The 21,620-nt window shown below is 46.9% G+C and overlaps 1 protein-coding gene across 1 annotated transcript; it reads left to right on the top strand.

Annotated features, from left to right (window-relative positions):
- Positions 1–4,169: 4,169 nt before the first annotated feature.
- Positions 4,170–20,085, top strand: LOC119457013 (tetraspanin-33-like). The gene is made up of 7 exons (XM_049669178.1): positions 4,170–4,304; positions 5,140–5,397; positions 9,457–9,540; positions 9,891–9,897; positions 12,303–12,562; positions 18,319–18,593; positions 19,944–20,085. The coding sequence occupies exons 1-7, from the start codon at positions 4,170–4,172 to the stop codon at positions 20,083–20,085; spliced, it is 1,161 nt and encodes a 386-aa protein (XP_049525135.1).
- The last annotated feature ends 1,535 nt before the right edge of the window (positions 20,086–21,620 follow it).

Below are 21,620 nucleotides of genomic sequence, written 5' to 3'. Positions count from 1 at the left end.
GTAGCCGTTGATTACACACACACTCACACTGCAGTTGTGGCCTAGTGGCAGAGCGCCCGCCTCGGCTGCGGGAGGTTGTGGGTTCGATTCCCCCGCCGCCGGGCACCCACTGGTTCAAATGGGCACAAGCGTACCCCGGCCTGGCATTCGTCTTCCTTCAGGCGTGATGCGCTTGGGAAAGGAGCCTGCGCCCGGAATTCCCATCGAAACCCTCGTGAGCACAAAAAACAAAGCGATCGCCAAAAGCTTGTTTGGTCGCAGAAACGATGCGCGGAGCAAAGATGGTGCAGATTTAGCGCGTCGCTGGCATCAGGACAATGCGCTGCGACGAGGGAAGAAAACGAAAGTGAACAGCTAGGCAGCTCCTCACAGAGCCGTTCCGATGGTGATGGTGCCATCGGGACGAAATCTCAGGCGCCGATCATGATGTCTCAGGCGCTATTTCTTGCGTCGGTTTCGCTTTCAAAAAAAAAAAAGATAACGCTATCAATGCAGAATCATTCGTTCTTGTCTCATGGATTTTAATACGAGTTTAAAAAGTCACAGGCCAGCGCGGCTCACGCAGCGCAGTCACAGCGTAAGCTAGCGGAGCGGCTCAAGAGTAGTTCCGATTTAGGCACCACGCACAACAGGGACTTCGCGGCAGTCTGTTCGCCTCGTTTTGACGAGAACGAGCTGAACTGTCCTCGCGGCGTCGACGGTGAGCTGCGGCTTGTAATGCTCTCTGCACAGCACTCTGCTGAGCCCGGTCAAGCCTTAAAACTGCTACTTACATGTCGGGCACGCTGCGTTTGCAGGCACCTTAACTAGATGGTACTACCATACTGGTGGAGGCTCGGCCGCTCGGGATCGCGTTGATTGCGCACCTCGTCCGAATCGCATCTCGTCGTCTGCGCCTGCGCACGCTGCGTTTGCAGGCGCCTTACCTAGATGGCGCCACCATACTGGCGGAGGCTCGGGTCGTCTGCCCCTGCGCGCTTGCCTTATAGGGCATTTTTCCGCTGCCCGATAGCAAGCGCTTGCGTAGCTCAGTGGTAGAGTATCTGGCTCCCACGCAGCGGGCGTGGGCTCGATCCCGGCGGGAATCGGGTACTTTTTCGCATTTCCGGAGATAGCGGTTACGGCGGCGTACACCGTCGGCAGCGGCATCATCGCGAACCGAAATGGCTTTTGGAATGAGCCCATAACAGCTTACGTTGTAATAACCTCTATATAATACATTCGTCCCCTACGGTGGATGTAATGTATTGGTGGTGCTTTAACGCAACACCAATGTCCCGACTAAGTGCCATAAATGCATGTGCTGTTAGATGGTTAGTTGAAACTTTGTAATACTCGGACGATGTTTTGAAGTTTTCTAAAACATTTTGCCCATTCAGTTACGCTTGTGCATTGCCGTGATGTTTCTCGGAATGCTGAAGGGGCAGTGTCCAGAATACATGGGTATGAGCCAATGAGCGTACAGCCTGTGCAGTAAGTACTTACCGGCGACGCTGAAGATTTTTTAGTCGGAACACCTTACTTGCTCGATTGACTGAAGTTGTCGAATAGAGAAAAATAAAACGACGTCAATAAGCAGCTTAGATATTATAAGTACATACATCACAATCAATCTCCATGATCGCTGGAAGTGCGCGACCCCGTCGCCTAATCGAAATCCTTGACCACACCGACTCTATCTGCCCATGCTGGAAATGAACATATAAAAAGCAAGCAGTTCATTTTAGACAAGTTAATATGATACAGATAGAATTGTCTTGTATAGATGGCTTGCACTGACGTCATTGTAGCCGCCATGTTGGTGCACCAACACGATGATAAGCTGGGTGCGTAACGTCACGTAAAAGCTTTCAATAAAATGGATTGGACTGAAGTGCTCGTAGATCACCATGCTGGTGCCCTAAAACAGTGATAAGGTAGGTGCGTGACGTCACGTGAAAGCTATCAATACAGGGATGCCAGTTTATACTCCTTTTATTGCGAGAGCCGTTATATGGACACTCCAAGCGCATTTCTGAAGTCGCCTTCGCCGTAAGTTTCCGTATAAAGTTCAAGGGTGATAAAATCATCGCCGCGCGCCGCATGCTGTATGTGAGAGTGAAAGCGTGCAAGGTTGAGCCGGCGATCGCGGCTCAATCTCCCGCACGCAAGAGAAGGAAGCGGGGAGGAAGCGCGCTGTCTTCCGTCGCCCGCAAGGCTCCGGGGGGAGTATATGGAGGGGAGGGGTTCTACTCCGGGCAGCCCGAGCGGCCGCTGTATCTTGAAAGCCATCTGCGACAGGGACAGAGTCCGCCCTGCGATCCGCAGCTTAGTTCGTGTTGATGCGAGCAGAAGCACGAAGGTCAATTCGCTCGATGCTGCTTCTCCGTTTCCTCGCTCCAGCGTTTTGACAGCAAGTTTTCGTGGTCATCGAGTGAGGATGTGTTCATGTTTGCTTGCGCGCGGGGACACCATGCTTGTCAATTCATGTTGTATGCCTATGTTTACAAGTTTTTACGACTGATAAACTACCATCATTACTTCGTATAGCTGTGCAGTAATTTGCTATCGCAATCGATGGTTTGCCTTCCGGGCGAAACTGCGACTTTTTATGCGTACTCGAACGGGCAAGAATTACAGGTCGAAGAAAAATGCTTTGGTAATTGTAAAATAATGATTTGGAAGTCTTTATAATTGGTTTTTACGTGCAGTAGAAAATTCAACGCTAACAAGATGATCACAACGCCATCGTGAAACCCATTTGTGTTCGCTGCTAGTTTTGATGATGTGCTTTGGTGGCTGCTGGCAAGCCTTAGTTTTGTGTTGCAGCGAAAGCATGTAGAAGTTTTTCCCCCTCCGCTTTTGCAGAGAATTCGTTGCAAGAAGCACTCACGTTCAAGTTGTTTGGGGGCATTTACTAAGCCTAGAGTTGGGCTCTCAATACAATGACGCAGGAAAAATCTGTGCTATACTTGACAGTGCGCAATGCTTCCCACAAAAGAGCAACCGAGCTTGGACAGCTAACACAAAGATGAAATTATTTTTGAAAGTCAAGAAAGTGTGCCTTTTAAAGATTCCACAAACGTGGTCGCGATTAGTAGGAGGGCGTCTTCTCGTACTTGATGTACACCACTTTCTGCAAACTCGCTTTTACAGTTTCTACGGCTTATACACATAGAGGGATACGATGTATTTTATATGGAACAGTTTCTGTACATGGATACATAGAGGTTCAGGCGCTTGCAATGAGCTAAGTAGGCCTGCAACTTTGCTATATTTGAAACGATACAAAAAGAAAGTGATTACCACGACGTAACGATTGCTTTAGTTATGGTAACGGCAGCTTGCATTGCCGTATATAGTTCGTGCAGGGTGAAAATTGTTCGCTTGGTTTACATGGGCCGTAAAAAAAACGAGTAAGCGTACGCGCGCAACACCCTGTACGAGTACAAACTACAAAACTGCAGCACAAGGTCAGGCGCATGACGTAGCCCTCCCCACAAAATTTCTCGAAGCAAGGCACCCGAATAAAATCTAAATTTTGTCACAGCGTGGGCTCATGTCCTTGAAGCGAAAGGTACAGCTCATACTTCTGCGTACAATCACCACATTCCTGGCATACATTTCGTACTCTGTGGTGAGGTCGCTAGAAAATGTAACTTATTCTCATTTTCCGTGCTCTAAAAAACTTCTTAGGTCGGCTGTACTTGGTGTGGTTCAGGTCATCAGGATCTTGACATAGCCATGACCATAGAAACCCTGGGCTAAGGGCTCCACCCTTTTAACTTACGACGACAATAAAGTTTTTTTTCTCTCTCCCCATATGCTTCCGCATATGCTGTGGGTGTGCCCAGCACAGTACACACAAATTAACACCACGACCCTCTCGTCGAGGTTGCGTGAGGCTCTGCGGAGCTCCGCCCTCGACGACCAAACCTGGGCGATCCAGCACGCCCGTGAGGCGGCGGCGAGGCAAGCCCTCGACGTCCCCTCATGCGAGGCTTAGGCCCGGCCATCATGAAGTGCTGGTTTCGCAATAAAAGTTTATTCCTCCTCTTCCTCTCTCCCTCCCGCTACTGTAAGTTTGGACAAGTCCGTGCCACAGCAAAAGAACAACAAGGAGGAGGAAGTCGACGAGTAGCGCGGGCGAGCGGGTTTGCCCCACGCCGACTTTGAAGAAGAAGCTAACCATGGTTAAGAGGATTCCGACGCCGAAGGGTGACGACTCAACTTTGATCATCGACGTCAGCCCATGGCGCAGGGTGCCGCTCGTTTTCATCAACTTGCTCCTCTTCACCTTCAGCTGCGTTGTCTCGTTCATATGCGTGAGTACCCAGCTGCATTTGGGCCAGCGCCATACGAGCAGCTGTCACGACTATGTAGATGCTGCGTCGGTCTCATGCGAAGCTATAGATCACGAGCTTTATTTCCGCTGCATGCTTACTAAAATGTTGTGAAGTTGAATAAAAATGTTTAGCCATTATAGTGACATTCCGGTGCGAGGCAAAAATGGCCATGCCGGAATTCACTGCCACCCCTTTTCTCTGTACCCTCTGTTCTCTGTTAATTTACTAACAAGAAGAAGTAACAAGAAAGAAAGTTAACAAGCATTTTCATTCAAAATGCTTTTTTTGAAGTCTAAGAAAATACAGTCAACTCGCTTATCTATTGCTAGAGCCAAATCATGCGTGAACTCAACAAGCTGGGTTGAGCAAGAAAAACCTTGCCGAAATCCGTGCTGACTAGGTTGTAGAAGATATGTTTAACCAAATGTGTCATTATATAAAGGACATGTTCAAATATTTTACATGTTATACTAGTTAAAGACACCGGCTGTAGTTCTTAACGTCATTTATTGGTCCATTCTTATGAACAGGTGTAACACGTGCTACTTTCCTATTTTCCATTTATTCAACATTCGCCTCTAGTTTGCCAATGTGTTTTCAACGCAAGGGAAACCAGCAGCGCTGGGTGGCCGCAGACGGTCTGCGTCTGAAACACTGAAAAAGCGTCATGTTGGTTCGCTATATTGATTTGTAGACAATCGGCGTATTTGACACGACATGGTCGATGGCTAAATGAATAGTTTGGGTTTCCCGTACTTTTCGAGGTGAGCTTCTGCGTGTACTTAACAGTTGGACGCTTCTTCCCCGTCCACAGTTGGCATCCATATATGAGCGGAGCGATGAGATCTCGTTCGTGAACCGCTCACTGCTCATCAGTTTCGTGGTGAACATGGAAGTCTCGGTGCTGTTCATCTCCGGTCTTGTACTCGTCATCAGCTTCACGGGGTTCATGGGTGCCCTGCGCGAGAACATATGTTTCCTGCGCTGGTACGTCAGAGGCCTCTGTCTGCTTTTGATTATCACCGTTATCTTCATCGCTGGTGCCTTGATCCTCCCCTTCCTCAGCAAGAACGTGAGTAGAACATATTTTTTTATTGGCGCCAGTATGCCCTACTGCATGAATAGTACATATATAGAATAGCAGAAAAAAATAAAGATTTCCGTGACTTCTAGCAGCAACCGTATCCGTGACCGCGAACTGTTTTTATGCTGCAGCTCGCTCTATAACCGCCGCATCATATAAACGACGCATAGGCGAGCAAAGTACTGTTTACATGTGGTGATTTATTATGGCTATTTGGGGGCAATATTGTTAACGGCGCTGCTAAAAATCTTGGTGGAACAACTGCGGTACTGCGCTGACATTCTTTTTTATCATGGCACCGGAATTAAAAAGTAAAGACAAAGTTTGCGGGAAAGTCAACTTAGGCAGGAACAACCACACTCTGCTCCTCGACTTCTGCGACAATCGTTGGTGGCGTCATCTGGTGACATGTTCAAAAGCGGTGTCTTTGCAGTCTTGCTGCCTTTCGCGGGGTGAAGGGATGTGCAGGTGGCGAGGAGGTTTTTCTGATGCGGACGGCGAGACAGCACAAGTGTAGGGGTACGGGGTGTGTCGGCATACTGCATAATTTGGTGGGAGTAGCGGGTGAAAAACGAGGACATATCTGCACCCGATAAGCTTCAGGGCCAGAATGGATGCTAAGGGAATGGGAGCGCAGTGGAGGACGGCAGAAAATTACGTGGTGTCATGAAATGAGGAAATCTGCAGGCGCCAGCCGGAATTAGCTAGCGCAAGACAGGGGTAATTGGAGAACGCAGGGAAGGGCCTTTGTCCTGCAGTGGACATAAAAATGGGCTGATGATGATAAGGATGACAATAACGATGCTGATGAAGCTTCAGGGGAAATTTGCTGCCTCGCCAGGCCCTCTTGTCCCATTGTTCATGTAAAATTATAACGAAGCTCACAAAAGCAAGTTTATTGGTGATGCAGAACATGTAATTTTCCGAGGGCCGCGGTCATGTTGTCGGGCCTGTGTGGGCAACGGGTGGTTGCGCGAGCAATCGTCTCAGAGAGCATCGTAACGACGTCAATAAAAAAAAAAGGTGTCTTTCTTGATCTTCAATGCAGTGTGCGCGGTTGTCGACTAACTTATCAACCAGTATTGTAAGGAAAAGCCGTAACCATACCATCATAGATCATCGAAGGAGAATGAGTAGCTATGCTTGGAGACATTTGTTTGTCGGAGTCACTAATCACGCTATCACTTAAAAAAGCCGGGGACCGTATTCACAAAAACGCCTTATGCTAAATTTGTTCGTAAGAGAAAGTTTCAAGCAATCCTAATGCATAATATTAGCGAAAGCGGTAGGCTAATGGCAAAGAGGACTTGCGGACGAAGAGCTTTGTGAATTCGGCTTCGGGATTTTTCGGAGCCTGATGTGTGAACGCATTGCACATGTGCTGGCGACCATATACAATGGTGCAACGCTTACGTCAATGAAAATTCGTTGAAAGTTAGCGCTGCATGAATTGTCGTCTCTTCTTCTTGCCGTCCTTTTCGCGCGTGCTACCCACACCGTGTCAGCTGAGACGACGCAGTTGGCGCACAATGCGGCTTTAGTATCTGTTCGTTTTAAAAATTTCAAGTCTTTGCACATGCTAGGGTTTATAGAACTGCATACAATAAAACAAAATAAATTAGTGTTCTACATCGGCTTTCTTCCGTCATCCTGTGCAATTATGTGAAATATTGAAATATTTTTTCATCCATTATGCTCAACGTAACAGTCCAATATAACAAAGGACCTTGTGCAAGTCTATTATCCCTAGCATGTGCATATGCTCGAATCTTTTAAAGCGCCACAGATGTTAAAGGCGCATTGGGCGCCAACCCCGTTGTCTCTCCTGACACGGTGTGGTCGGCGCACGAAGAGTAGCAGTCGTGCGCTAACCACACCTTGTCAGGCGATGTGGCAAAATTGGCAACCATTGTGGCTTTAACATTTGTTCGTTTTAACAACTTCAAGTCTGTGCAGATGTTAGATTGTTTTTAGTGGCAGCAGGCGCACTTGCAAAGTACTTTGCGCCACATGCTTTGTTGCTTGGGGCTATACACTCTTAAAGTCGTTCTGTCCCACGTTCAAAACCAACCTGTCCCACTCTCACAACTGACTTGGCCCACCCACAAATTTTGGGTGGCCCACTCTCAAAGTTGACTTTGCCCAATTCAAGCAAATGGCGAAGATATCCCGTCATGAGGCATGGTCGCGTGACCAAGTAAGAACCTTAAGTTGCAAGGTCACATGACCAAGTGATGACGTCATGTGACCATGTAACGTGACATGGACGTCGAGATAGTCGATACGCCCAGAATGGTTTCGCATTCAATGCACGTAAGGAGACGTGCCTCTAACTTTTTCGAAGGTGATCCCCGACAACCGCACCACTTCGTTGGCGCTGCGGTGGCTCACGCTGTTGCTCACCTTTGAACACGTCTATGGGCGTGCGTGCGCGATGCCGCCGGAACTTGCAGTATCGATGCAGTATCCGCCAGAACGACGCAGTATCGCCACCATAGGCATGCACTCACCGTCGCTTCGGATGTATATCTATGACGCCTGGTGATGTTTACACTGCGCAGCAGCACAGGCCTCACGTGCTTGATATTGCTGCCGTCTCTTCGCCCATCGAGTGAAACTAATTAACAAAAAAAAAAAAAAAAAAAAACTGGGCACATTTATGTACTTGTATTACAAAATCTTGTCTGGTCGGGAAGAAGAATTACGAAGAGAAACAATACCAAGATGGAAAAAGTTAGTTTCTGCCCCGACTCAAGAGCCTTGTTTACAATCGTGAACAAGGCTGCCGCCGTGTGGGGGCCAAACGCCACGCTTTCCAGTGCGACGCATTATTTGCCACATTCTTGGCAATTTGCGGTAGGTAGGTTCCCGTCTCGCCTCGCTTTGAGAAAAATAATGTGCGACTGACATGGGAATCGAACCTCTGCGCCGTCAAGCGCAAGAGCTGGCTGCTCTAACCATTAGGTCACGATCTCACTTTTTATTGTCTTTATTGATTAGGCCTTGATCGAACACATGCTTCTCTCGTTCCAAAGTCAGCCAGCTCTTTGAAACCGTCGGCACGTGCGCCCCATGCCACTTTGTCGTCTTCTTTCCTTATGACAGCTCGCGTTTTGATTCGCCATGTTAGACTGCACTGCCTCCGGGACCAGTCCACATTACCCAGTACTTTCCTAGTAATTTTCCTAGCAGCTTACGCTACGTAGAAACTGTGCGACGTTGTCTCCGACGAAAGTTGGAAAGAACTATCATGGCGGCTTCTGGGCCAGCACGTCAAGAACGTGCTGGGCAAGGAGGCATGAGCACGTCAGGAGGCCCGTGCTGGTGCTTTGTTCCTTCGGAATGAATAAATCTGATTTCTCTCTCTTGCACATATTTCATGATCACCCAAGTTAATCAAGCTAACTTTACTCAAGTTAACTTCGCCTGCCGCAGAACGGCCGGCGTAGAAGTCATGTCATTGCCATCATACAATTGTCTACAACGTGGTTGTCTTAATGCTGCTGTCTTCACACACACATACGCTCTTTAATCCAATGCCCAAGTACTGGATTTACAGGAACACGTTGGTCCACTTAGTCTCGTTTTGTGGAACCCCAACCACTGTTGGATAGCCAGGTACCTATAAAATGCTTCGCCTAAGATTCCCACAGCGCGTGGTATCTGTATAACTAAAAATAATAATCTCATCAACTTGGCCAGCATCTGTTTTGTTTTTTCTTTCCGATATATTGGGAGCAAATAGCTATTGTTATGCTATTGGTCGCTCGATCGACCAGTCGAGCCACATGTTATGAACGTCTGAGTAATGTATCACCTGCATCATGCTGTGTCACCGTATTACTGTAGCATACAGCGCATATTTATAAACGGGCCTTAAGGAGGCAACACGACGCATGAACAATTCTAAATTTGTAAATTATTTCCAGTTTGTAAACCTAAGATGTACGCTACAGAAGTGACGATCCAACTACTTCATTCAAAACCAATATTACTGGGTCACCGAATCACAGCTGCGTTTTTTTTTCTTTCCTGCGACTCTCTCAGAGTGCCCAGAGCTTGTTCAGCATTGACCTCATAATCAGCTACCGGGACAACCCAGACTTCGCACGACTCGTCGATTTTGCTCAGGTAAGCTCCCAGAAGGACTCACGCAGCATATGGTGAAAAATAACACATATGTGCGAGCCAGCACTGGCTCATGACACTGGTTAAGCCGGTTTTCTGCAGTCAGGATGATTTTATCCGAAAAACATCTTCGATCAAAGCCTTCGATGGAAGACAATGAATACCCATGAATTACCGTCAACGTCGGCTCGGCCATGGGGCTGGAACCTCGGAATCTCGAAACATTACAGGAGTACCTCCACTTGAATACATGTAGTTTGCATTTAAATCCCTTGAACACTTACAGTGTGGTATATACACCCGAGTGATTTGGACACGAGTGATTGATGCACCCTCACCCTGTGATCTCCCAGTCTCCTGGTTAGCTCCTATGGTAGAGCGACCACCGCGGAAGGGGCGTCGGGGCTAGGTTCGATGCTCGCACTCGGACGAATTTTTCGTCAACTCTGAAGTTTCCCGAGAAACCCGTATGGGTTTACTTTTTCCAACTTGCGGGCTTCCGTGGAACGCATTTGCCATATTTACAATTGGCGTTGAATGGTTGTGGTGTCAGTGACAATGAGTTACTCTTTTTTATCGTGGCCAGTGTATTTTGAACTGTCTGCACTTAGCAGAATATATTTTACGCAAAATTCCTAGAAATTGTTTTTAGCAGTATGGCGATTTAGCGAACCGAGTGAACGACTGCGCACATGCCTCACGTGGCGAAAACGAATTCGCAGTGCACTGCCAGGTCACTCCTCGAATACACCCAGCGCTGCTTGGGAGAGAGATATCACGTCACGTATTCGCATTTCACGCGCTCACGTAAGCGCCATACATGAACACACTTGCAAAACGACTACTGTCATGTGATATGAAAGAAAAAAAAAGACCCGACATAACCCATCTCACGATGAATGTCGACGTTAATGTGATTAGAAATAAAGCAATGTAACGACGGACTGCACTGACACCGCAGATACACGAAATAGCAATATAGCTGCCAACCACAATGCCAAATGATACCAGGAAAGTGTTTTAATCACGCCCAGTTGAAACTTCGTTGCAGCCCCACTATCTATAGCATCCTGGCTGCAACTTGGTTGCAATGCATGGCTATCTATCAAGCGACTGTGGGTGACGCGGAGGCAACTGTTGCGAATTGGTCGCTATGGATTTAAGATATTTATTTATTTATTTATTTATTTATTTATTTATTTATTTATTTATTTATTTATTTATTTATTTATTTATTTATTTATTTATTTATTTATTTATTTATTCACAGTTCCTTACAGGCTTCTCATCGGAGCATAGTGTAAGGGAGGCTTTACATGGTTAATTATAACAAAACATATGATGACAAATATAGAAAAAAAATGATATCATACATATGTGCGGTAAAAGCAAAGTGACCGTGGAACTACAAGGCATCATAACAAGGGAAAAATAGGAACTTCAGCTAGAGTGTCTATGAAAAGTGCTTACTATAATCACAATGCTCTTTCTAAATTGAGAATATAGTTCGACAGATTAAAACAAGTTATACAATGCTTAACATAAAATTATTTACAACATGGAAAAAGAAAAACAGGTGAGAACATGTCCAAAACAAGTAAATATGGTATTCGACAAGTATTGAACTGTTAGAACGCAGGCATGAAATGTTCATGCAGACGGATATGGAATGTTCCGTGATCTGTAATGGAGGCGATATCACCACGAAGATCGTTCCAATGTGAAATGGCACGCGGCAACGCTGATGAGTTAAACGCTTGTGTTTTGCCAAAGATACGCTTGATGATAACGTGATTATGGAGCCGTCGAGACATGCGCATTGCAGTTTCATACTCCAAGGTTACAAACCCAATTGTCAGCTTGGCACATTAGTTTTGGAGGACTGGTCAAGAATGAACACATACCCATATGCCATACGTCTATAGACATACCCATATCCCAAATTGTCTATAGACAATTTGGGTCCTAGTCTCTGGCCTAGTATACTAGTCCAGAGAGCAGCCAGCGGCAAGTTGCCTTTTGGGTTACATACTCAGTGGCCCATGATTTCTGATCGGCAATACAGCAGCCAGCTCATAGCAAGTGGCCCAAGGTACTTAGACAAGTTGGGTCGCTGGGTGAAAGAGGTTATATAAAAACAGGCACGCCGCAAAGTAGGTAAAGTGCCCCAAAAATGCTAATCCCTTTGAAAGATCACTGGGAGATGGGAAATGCTGAAACGACTCGCAACATCACGCAAGCGCCGGTAGGAAGGAACGAAAGAAAAAGCAAGGAAGGTCGCCTGGCCGTCAGCCTTCGCAATGCATTGGTTGGTGTCTCTAACCGTATAAGTTAATGTGCGCCACAAAAGGCTCGAGCACAATGAGCCATATAGGCTCCTTCTGCACCAGTGTTTGGTGGCACGTCGATCAGGAAAGTTGGTACGATCCCATGATAATGGGCAGTGCAACATTTACAGTGACAGAGGATCAGCAATTTTTCCGCTGCCTCGTTACCATGGGGTTCAGGGCTTCCGCTCGCCCACCGAAACCCCAGATTGGTAAACGGTGTTAATACATCTCCCCTGCGCCACGTGCGACACATGACCACGAAAAATAGCTAAGTCTGAATGAGGTCTGGATGTTATTCATTCTCTGTGTTATATAGGCTTGTGTTTTCCTTTTGCGATGTCTAGAACATGAGCATGTGGTGCAGCCTCTTTTTTCTTTAGGTTAAAGAAGCGAGGGTCTTGCGGCGCAGTGTATCTCACAAAAAATAAGTAACAGTTGAAAACGGTTATCTTGGCTGCCACGTGGCGCAGGCTTCGTTCAGCTGTTGCGGCATCACAACCGAGCGATACCATGATTGGGGCCACAACATCTATTTCAACTGCTCACCGTCTAACCCGAGCACGGAGCGCTGCTCGGTTCCCGCCTCCTGTTGTCGGCCACTGGAAGGCGAGAGCCCGAGCCTTGAGACTCGCCTGAAGCGCCGCTTCTGTGGTTCCGGAGTGCTCTCGATGACCGAACAGCAAGCCTGGCAAAAGGTGACAATCGAGTTTACTGACTGACTGATTGGCTGGCTGGCTGACTAGCGCGTATGCACGTACACACCCAACCACACACACACACACACCCACACACACACACACACACACACACACACACACACACACACACACACACACACACACACACACACACACACACACACACACACACACACACACACACACGCACGCACGCACGCACACACGCACGCACGCACGCACGCACGCACGCACGCACGCACGCACGCACTCACTCACTCACTCACTCACTCACTCACTCACTCACTCACTCACTCACTCACTCACTCACTCACTCACTCACTCACTCACTCACTCACTCACTCACTCACTCACTCACTCACTCACTCACTCACTCACTCACTCACTCACTCACTCACTCACTCACTCACTCACTCACTCACTCACTCACTCACTCACTCACTCACTCACTCACTCACTCACTCACTCACTCACTCACTCACTCACTCACTCACTCACTCACTCACTCACTCACTCACTCACTCACTCACTCACTCACTCACTCACTCACTCACTCACTCACTCACTCACTCACTCACTCACTGAGAGCCATATACGCGAAGTTACTAGCACCCAAAAATAGATCAAACGTGCCTCGGTGCCCTATGCTGGTCATTCACAGTAGCCACTGAGAAGGCAGGCACGAGCCATTCGGTCACAGGCCTTGTTCAGGCGCAACCGTTACTGCGTATGCGAAGCGCCATCATTGGGCACCCGCACAGACTTCGAATCCTTTGCTCGTATTAATTCGCACACGGCACGTTCGGCACAAAAAATTGTTAAGCGGTGACAGCAAGCAATTATAAGGAATGCGGCAAGATTAGACGTTTACTTCATTTTCTTGACAAATAGTTCGCGATGACAGATATAAAAATCCATCTTAATTACTGATTTACTCTTTATTTATCTGGAGGTTAACCCGAATTTTATTTACCTTAAAGGATGACTTGCAAGCACATAACCGAAGCAGGCCAGTGCTCCAGGTCTGTCAGCTCTGTGGGAATTCTAGGCATATTTAATCGTAGCTCATAGAAAAAAAAGGTAAGAAAGAAAAAAAATGGCGCATATGCTAAAGTGAGAACTTTACAAAGGAGCTCTTATCTAAATACATGCGAACAGAGAAATAATTTTTTTTCAGCAACCACTTCACTGATTTTGATGAAATTTCTTGCATATAAAATAAAAAGTTAAAGTATAGTGACTGTACAAGCAGATTTGATTATTAGCTTTTTATAAATTCCCAAAAAAGCTTGAACATTGCAAATTAAAAAAAGAAACAAGCTGATTTATCAAGTTTACAACCCGAACTCAACTAAAAAAAAAAAGACACCACTATTCTGTAACCCACATTTATCAAGACATCTAAAGGGGACAAAGTAGGAGTACTCTACGCCGCTTTGACATATAAGACTACTTTCTGTGTAGAATTTTTGCAGCATTCTCCTCAACATTCTACCAATTTTACGCAAGTTGCAAATTCAAATATCAAATTTGTTCTTTGTAGGCGTTCTAGCAGATGCAGTTTACAGAGTTGGGACATCTGTTTTTGATGCGGAGTCACAAATTTGTAAACTACATGCTTCATTTTTATTGCGATAGCAACTATATGGACACTTCAACCGGATTTCTGCCGTCGGCGTCGCCGTCGCCGTGAGGTTCCGTATAGATAAAATCTTCACCGCGCGCCGTATGCCCAAACGGAAGCGTGCGGGGACGCGCGCTATCACGGAGAGCGAACGCACTCAATCTCCCACGCGCAAGCAACGAAGCGGGAAGCCAGCGCCGGAGGGAGCGGGGGGGGGGGGGGGGGGGCACTTCCACTTTGCCAACAACCGCGCTCGTCGCTCGACCGCACGGTCTCTTATCTCCACACGGCTCTGACCTTTATGCACTGTGCATTCGCCGCTCAGTTTCTGTTGAAGCGATAGACCGCACGTTACCTTCGCCCGCTGCAGCGTATGGGCTTGCTGCCAGCGTTTTGACAGTCGTTGTCTGCAGTCATTCAGTGTGATCTATTCATGTTTGTTTGAGCGCGCTCACACCACGCTTGTTCATACAGTTAGTAATAGTCGGGCCACATTTTCCAACGCACGCTACACATGTAATGCTGCCCGGATCGGCAGTGCAGCGCTATAGGTGTGTCCCTTCGCACGCGCGCTGCCCACGGGAAGCGCTTCTCATCAACACCACCGTTTCACACGCGCCTTCTCGTGGTCATCGAGTCTCTCTTCATGTCGGTCTACTTACGCCGCAGCACACCTGCTTACTTAATCAGCTCATGTTCACTACAATTCATATTGCTACCAAAGCCGCTCACCTTACTTCGTATGACATTGCTGTGTTGCTATCGCAATCATTGCTTCGCCCTTAGGGCGAAACTGTGACACTTTTATTTTAAACTTACCAATTTTCTGGACCCATTGCAAACATTCAAGGCAATTAATCAAAGTTCTGCTTTAAGGAGTCACTGGATTTTAACTTTATTTCTCAAATGCAGAATATTTCATTCAAATCGCTCCAGCGGTTCTCTCAGAAAAGCATTTCTGGGTTTGATGTGTTTGAATAGGTCAATCGGAGTTGGCGTTTTGCTCAACCTTCCTCTCAAGAACAACACTTCAAAAGAAATTTCTTTAGGAAAGCCTCGAGCCTAATTAAAGTCCCTTAAGAGCTCAATGCTCTCAGTAGACAGAATGAAGCATCGCAAAACAACGTAAGAAAGGCAGGTCACCTTCATGAAAAACAAAATGCAAGAACACAATAACCATGTCACTTGTGGTCGAAAAAAAATGTCACAGTTTCGCCCTAAGGGCGAAGCAATGAATGCGATAGCAACACAGCAATGTCATACGAAGTAAGGTGAGCGGCTTTGGTAGCAATATGAATTGTAGTAAACATGAGCTGATTAAGTAAGCAGGTGTGCTGCGGCGTAAGTAGACCGACATGAAGAGAGACTCGATGACCACGAGATGGCGCGTGTGCAACGGTGGTGTTGATGAGAAGCGCTTCCCGTGGGCAGCGCGTGCGAAGGGACACACCTGTAGCGCTGCACTGCCGATCCGGGCAGCATTGCATGTGTAGCGTGCGTTGGAAAATGTGGCCCGACTATTGCTAACTGAATGAACAAGCGTGGTGTGAGCGCGCACAAACAAACATGAATAGATCACACTGAATGACTGCAGACAACGACTGTCAAAGCGCTGGCAGCAAGCGCATACGCCGCAGCGGGCGAAGGTACGTGCGGTCTATCGCTTCAAGGGAAACTGAGCGGCCAATGCACGGCGCATAAAGGTCAGAGCCGTGTGGAGATAAGAGACGGTGCGGGCGAGCGACGAGCGCGGTTGTAGGCAGAGTAGAAATGCGCCCCCCCCCCCCCCCGCCCTCCCCCCGCTCCCTCCGGCGCTCGCTTCCCGCTTCCTTCCTTGCGCGTGGGAGATTGAGTGCGTTCGCTCTCCGAGATAGCGTGCGTCCCCGCACGCTTCCGCTCGGGCATACGGCGTGCGGCGAAGATTTTATCTATACGGAATCTCACGGCGACGGCGACGGCGACGCCGACGGCAGAAATCCGGTTGAATAGTCCATATAATTGCTATCGCAATAATATAACAAATCTCAGCCATGCACAAAGAATGAACTAACACACATGTCCTGTGATTTGTGCACAAAAACAAGTCTCAGATCTTCTTTTCGTTTTTATTTTGCTCTTTCTGTTACCTGCACTTCTTCCCCCCCCCCCCCCCCCTTTCCTCCCCTTTTTTTCCTGTGCAGTTAAACGTGGTTACAGTATTCAATTCCCGCGATATTCGGTTATACAGAAATCCTGAGCCGATCACCTATTTTGAGATTCTTGCACGTCAAATCTGCCACGACATATATTACTGAACCACACGCTTCCTCAGTGCGTAACGAAGCCTCTCTCTCGCAAAATAGGTGGAACGTATATACCTTAAGGCCATCAAAACACGCTGACGCTCGGCTTATTTTCAGAAAGACTTTGTTACACTGCGTTGGTCACAACTTCTCTATTCAGCTGTTCCGCGTTTCATCAACGCAGCGCAACTTCATTGATCGAAAAGCAACTATTCTCTATAAAAAGTTTAATTAAACGCCCTGAAGCAATTAAACGCCCTGAAGCTGGACGTGTCAGAAATCAGTAAATTTTGCTTGGTAAGCAGCGAATAGTTCAGTTCATAATTTCTACATAAAGCGTTATGAATCATAAAAATATACATAGCGATGGCTGCTAGCAGTGTTTTGTTTTATACTTCAGCTTCTTTAAGAAAAAGCGCCGAATATACAGATATTTTTCAACAATTTTTGTTATGAAAGAGATGGCCTAAATTATATATCTATACTTGCTATGGTCCCTCCATTTTAACTTTGTCTTTTATATGCAATAAACCTGGTGGCGTAAAGACGCCACCAGGTTTATTGCAATTAAGAATTTCCACTGATGTGAAGGGGGATTACCAGCGAAGCAGTTTAGCACACGACATAGAGGTGACACAGAATTAAGATTAAAGGTATGAGCAAATTTTATTTCTCTTCAGTGGTTACGGTGGTCATCCAGAAGAAAGACACGCGGACACACATTTTACACGCGCACATGCTTGTATTGCGTTACCGATTTCGGTGGCGGCGTAGTCACGCAAAAAGTGAAGTGTGGCGCATACCCGCATTGGATATGCGTGTACGAGCCAGTGACAACAAATAAAGAAGGAAGGAAAGAAGAAAGGAAAGAAACAAAGAAAGAAAGAAGGAAAGAAAGAAATCAGGTGCGGGGAAAGCTGCGCCGGCGCATAATCACGTGACGCGCGCGACCAGTCAGGGTTGTTTCGTGTGTCGCGGGGAGGGAAAGGGAAGGAAATAGAGTTGGCGCGCGCTCCGCCGGGCTTCCCTCGCCTCAGATCAGTTTCGGCGCCCGGATGGGAAGATCTTGCGTGGTGCGTTCCGCCGAGAAGCAGGCTGCGTTGAAGCAACAGCGCCGCGAACTCGCTCGGGAAAGGGCTCGTCGTCGACGTGCCGATTCTAGCAATGAGGGCTCCCGAAGCCCAGGTGAAACATCAGCGAAGAGCCGCGGTACCTAAGTTGCGGGAGCGCGATGTTGAGGCCAAACGTCAGCGAAGAGCCGCCGACCCTGATTTTAGGGCAAACAAAGCAGAACGCTTGCGACAGCGTCGTCTTGCCACAAGCTTCGCTTACCCCCATTTTCTCGACAGGGGATGGGCTCTGGATATTTTTATTTTGATCGGCGGCGTACATTCGCGTGGAAGACTACCGCCACCTCGGGGAGCCGAAGGAAAGTAGACACGCACGACGGGACCGCCCGCCGGGAGAGAGGAAGGAAATTGGGCATGCAACCGCTTGTGACGACGACAAAGAGAGGGTTGTACGAGCGTACACATGGCCCACGCGGGTCGCACAGCGGCAAATATTTGAGAAACCGTTATTATCTACCTGAGAGTCTACTGATTTTTAAAATCGTGCCTTTTTATAACTAATCTACTGAAAATGCATATCTAAGTGATGAGACGTATAAGCTTTTGCATAAAATGAAGCGATTCTGCATCAAATTCGGGAGTTTTTCCCACGCAGGTCTTTTGACGGAGACGAAAAATGCATAGAACCCTGGCCATAAACAGCGTCGCTGTAAAAATGTTGATGCAGTCGGCCTTTAGGCTTTCCATCAACGCAAATATTTTCTCCATTTGGCGCAGATCCACACGCGCAGTTGCGTGGATGCCTGCGTGTCGTTCATGCGTGCCAACGCGCTGATCACGATCGGCATTGGCTTCGTCGCTTACGCGGTGCTCAGCGTGCTGAGCAGCATGGCGAACACGGTCCACGACGAGGTCGTCTCGCTGACGCGCCTCTACGACAAGTACTACCGCAGGAGGGCGCAGGGCGCGCGTAAGTCCCTGGCACAGCGGGAAGCGCTGCAACAACTGCGCGCCGCCAGAGACCACCTGGTCAAGAAACACTCGAAGCCAGGGTGAGTTGGATAGGCCTGGCGCGGCAATCTTTCGACCGCAGTGAAAAAAAAATATGGGGTTTTACGTGCCAAAACCACGATCTGATTATGAGGCACGCCGTAGTGGGGGACTCAGGAAATTTGGACCACCTGCGGTTGTTTAACGTGCACCTAAATATTAAGTACACAGGTGTTTTCGCATTTCGCCCCCATCGAAAGACCGCAGTGTTTCCTACTAATATTACTAGAGTGAACGTTCAGCTATGCCATTGGAATTAAGTTTAGTACATGGATTTGTTTGATCGTCGTCCTTAATTGTGTCTTTAGATGTTCTTGTGACTTTGTTTAATATGTTTTATCTGCCTACATTAGCCTAAAGTTCAAAGCCATCCCTCTTATCTAAATGCAGAAGGCAATAAGACTGCCTATGTGCATAATTACTGTGAATTTGGGCATTTATATTACGCAATATTTTCTTGAAAACAATCAGTGTGCAAAGTGACAACACCATTTGAAGCCGTAAAGACGAAATTTAGGCAAATTCCATTTACTAATAATCGTTCCCACGGTGAATGAAGTGCCGCGCTTGTATCTCCCGTGGACAAAAGGGCCAGAGTTCTCTCCAGTAATTTTTGTAAAAGCCTGTGTTTTCAATTAATATGCCTAAGAACTTCAGTTTGTATGTCTAATAGATTTTTCTACAATTTGGCATGGCTTCTGAGGGGAAGCACTTTGATGCTTCTCTTTTGCAGCATTGCAGCATTGAGCGACTATTGCAACGAAACAATTCGCTTAAAGAAAGTTGAAAGTAACATGGGCGTTCGAAGCTACAATTAGGACAAAAGTTGAGATAAATGAATGTGCTGCCTGCTATTACCATGCTCGATTGACCACCACATTATAGGTGCACCGAGACAATAGCGCAATAGTTCATTCTAACGACCTTAGTATGACAACTTACGAGTTGACTCATGAAGCCATCGGTTCGTCTCAGCAAGGCAAGCAAGGGCTATGAAGAGTCACGAGATGAACCCACGCACGCCTGGGGCTATTCTCACAGCGAAGTCGGAAAATAATTTGTCGTCTTTGTATGGTGCTCGCGCTACACCTGATGTGGAGTGGCGAAGCCATGCCAAAGTGAAAGTGATGATAGGGGGTGGGGGGTGGGGGGTGGAGATAAAACTCATGCGGGAGATAAAATACCCCGACTGTCTCACCTTTAATAGCAGTACGAAAGGTAAAACGCAGAAAACAATGTAGAGAACCAAAACGTGCTTGTATGTTCATTAGCCTTAGCTACGGAAGAGGCTTTTGCGGTGTACCAAGTGAGTTGGACAATAATTAATCGTTTCCTTTTCAACGATTGCGCAGGCGCAACTATTCCGTCAGCCGGATGACATCAAAAGCCAGCTGGCGTCCACCACCCGCTTACGACCACATGCTTGCCCGTCGAGAATCGCAGTACTACGGGGCTCCTGCGCGGCCCGGACCTGCTGCGGAAGCGGCCCTTTAATGGACCGGCGTTTGCAATAATACACCAATTACATTCGTTTTAGTCCAGGCATCTACGAAAAGCGACGGCACGCTGTATATACGCGTATATATTATACGTGCTCAATGCCTGGCTTGGCTGCCACATGAAAGTGGCGAGACATTGGTCTTAGCGTTGGTCACCACAATCTGCGAGCTGCCTTTTCCGCGTGAAGCGCGTAGCCAACGCAGTGCGCAGTGGCATTGAGGAAGAGGACAAAAGCATTGAGTAGAGTTGATGATTCCGAGTGAGGCCTGGGACCGCTGGTGTCACGGCGCGCGGACGCTTAATCATGCGGCTATTTTCATATTTAGCGCGTCTCTATTATAACACGAAAAAAAATAATTACACGAGACATAGCAGGCAGAAAACAACTTAATCGGGTGTTTTAAAACACAGTTATTACTTTTATATAAACATTTCCGCCCTCAATTTAGTAATTAAAAAGTTCGTTAAGTAATCTCAACTAATTATCGATTGTTCAATAATAAAAGAATCCTCCTGGAGGAGTACGTTACTGCTGACAGAATCCCATTGGTTGCGTCCTCATATATTCTGTATTTTACTTCTGAGAGCTTGGATAACGTTAGCTGGGACACCCTGTATACCTGTGCAGTACAGCCCGAGTGCCATAAGAGTGGAGAATATTTGTTTACAGCGAGCAAACATCGCGTACCACCAGTAGAGGCAGGTGATGAATGTGCACAATAATGATCTTGATTAAAAAGTGGTTCGTGTCGTTTATGTGCGAGGAAAACGTGGAAGCAATAGATGATGGGAGCCTATCCACGTAGCCGTGAGAGGTTCTCTTGTCACCTTTGCTATTTCTTCATGATTGGTTTACCAGGATTGTTGCGTTTATAATTTTTTTTGCAAGTAGAACCTACCAGCCACCAGATTAAGTTGAATTAACGTACCCAATGCAGAGTCAGTGGTTTTATTTTGTTATACGAGGCCTGCAAAAATATCTAACAATATTTTGAAGCTGTTCCGTACGGTCGTAGCTATATAGGGTGGTTTTTCAGCTGCACCAAAAAAGGAAAGAAAAATCACTGTGGTAGGTAGCATAATTCTAACACATGGGCCAAATTACTTGATGGGGTGGACATTATTTCCACGAGCAATCAAATGCGAAATTGACTAATTCAGAAACATTCACTAATTAAGCTTTTACGAATTAATTTGCCTTTGCAAGGAATATAAACTTGGAACGAATACTCAGGGCTACATCAATTTTGAGATAGCACCGTCAAACGTAGTAATAATACACTGTTGTTGCACTCCCTGCTTTAAGAAAATGCTTTTTTTATGCATTCAAGCACAAAAGTAACTGGAACGCCAATGTATTTCGTCGGACACATTGGAAATGAACATCTCGAAACTGGCGTAGTCCTGAGAATTCGTTTCAAGTGGGGCCACCTAAAGCTTTAATGCGAAAGCATTATATGGCTCATGAAGTGGAAAAATCCGGCGGCGTGGCCGGCGATGGTAGCATACAAGTGTATTAGGGGAAACGT

The sequence above is a fragment of the Dermacentor silvarum genome, chromosome 6 (assembly GCF_013339745.2).
Source record: "Dermacentor silvarum isolate Dsil-2018 chromosome 6, BIME_Dsil_1.4, whole genome shotgun sequence".
Taxonomy (NCBI): domain Eukaryota; kingdom Metazoa; phylum Arthropoda; class Arachnida; order Ixodida; family Ixodidae; genus Dermacentor; species Dermacentor silvarum.
The sequence above is the reverse complement of the archived record's forward strand: the minus strand, read 5'-3'. Positions and strand labels throughout refer to the sequence as shown.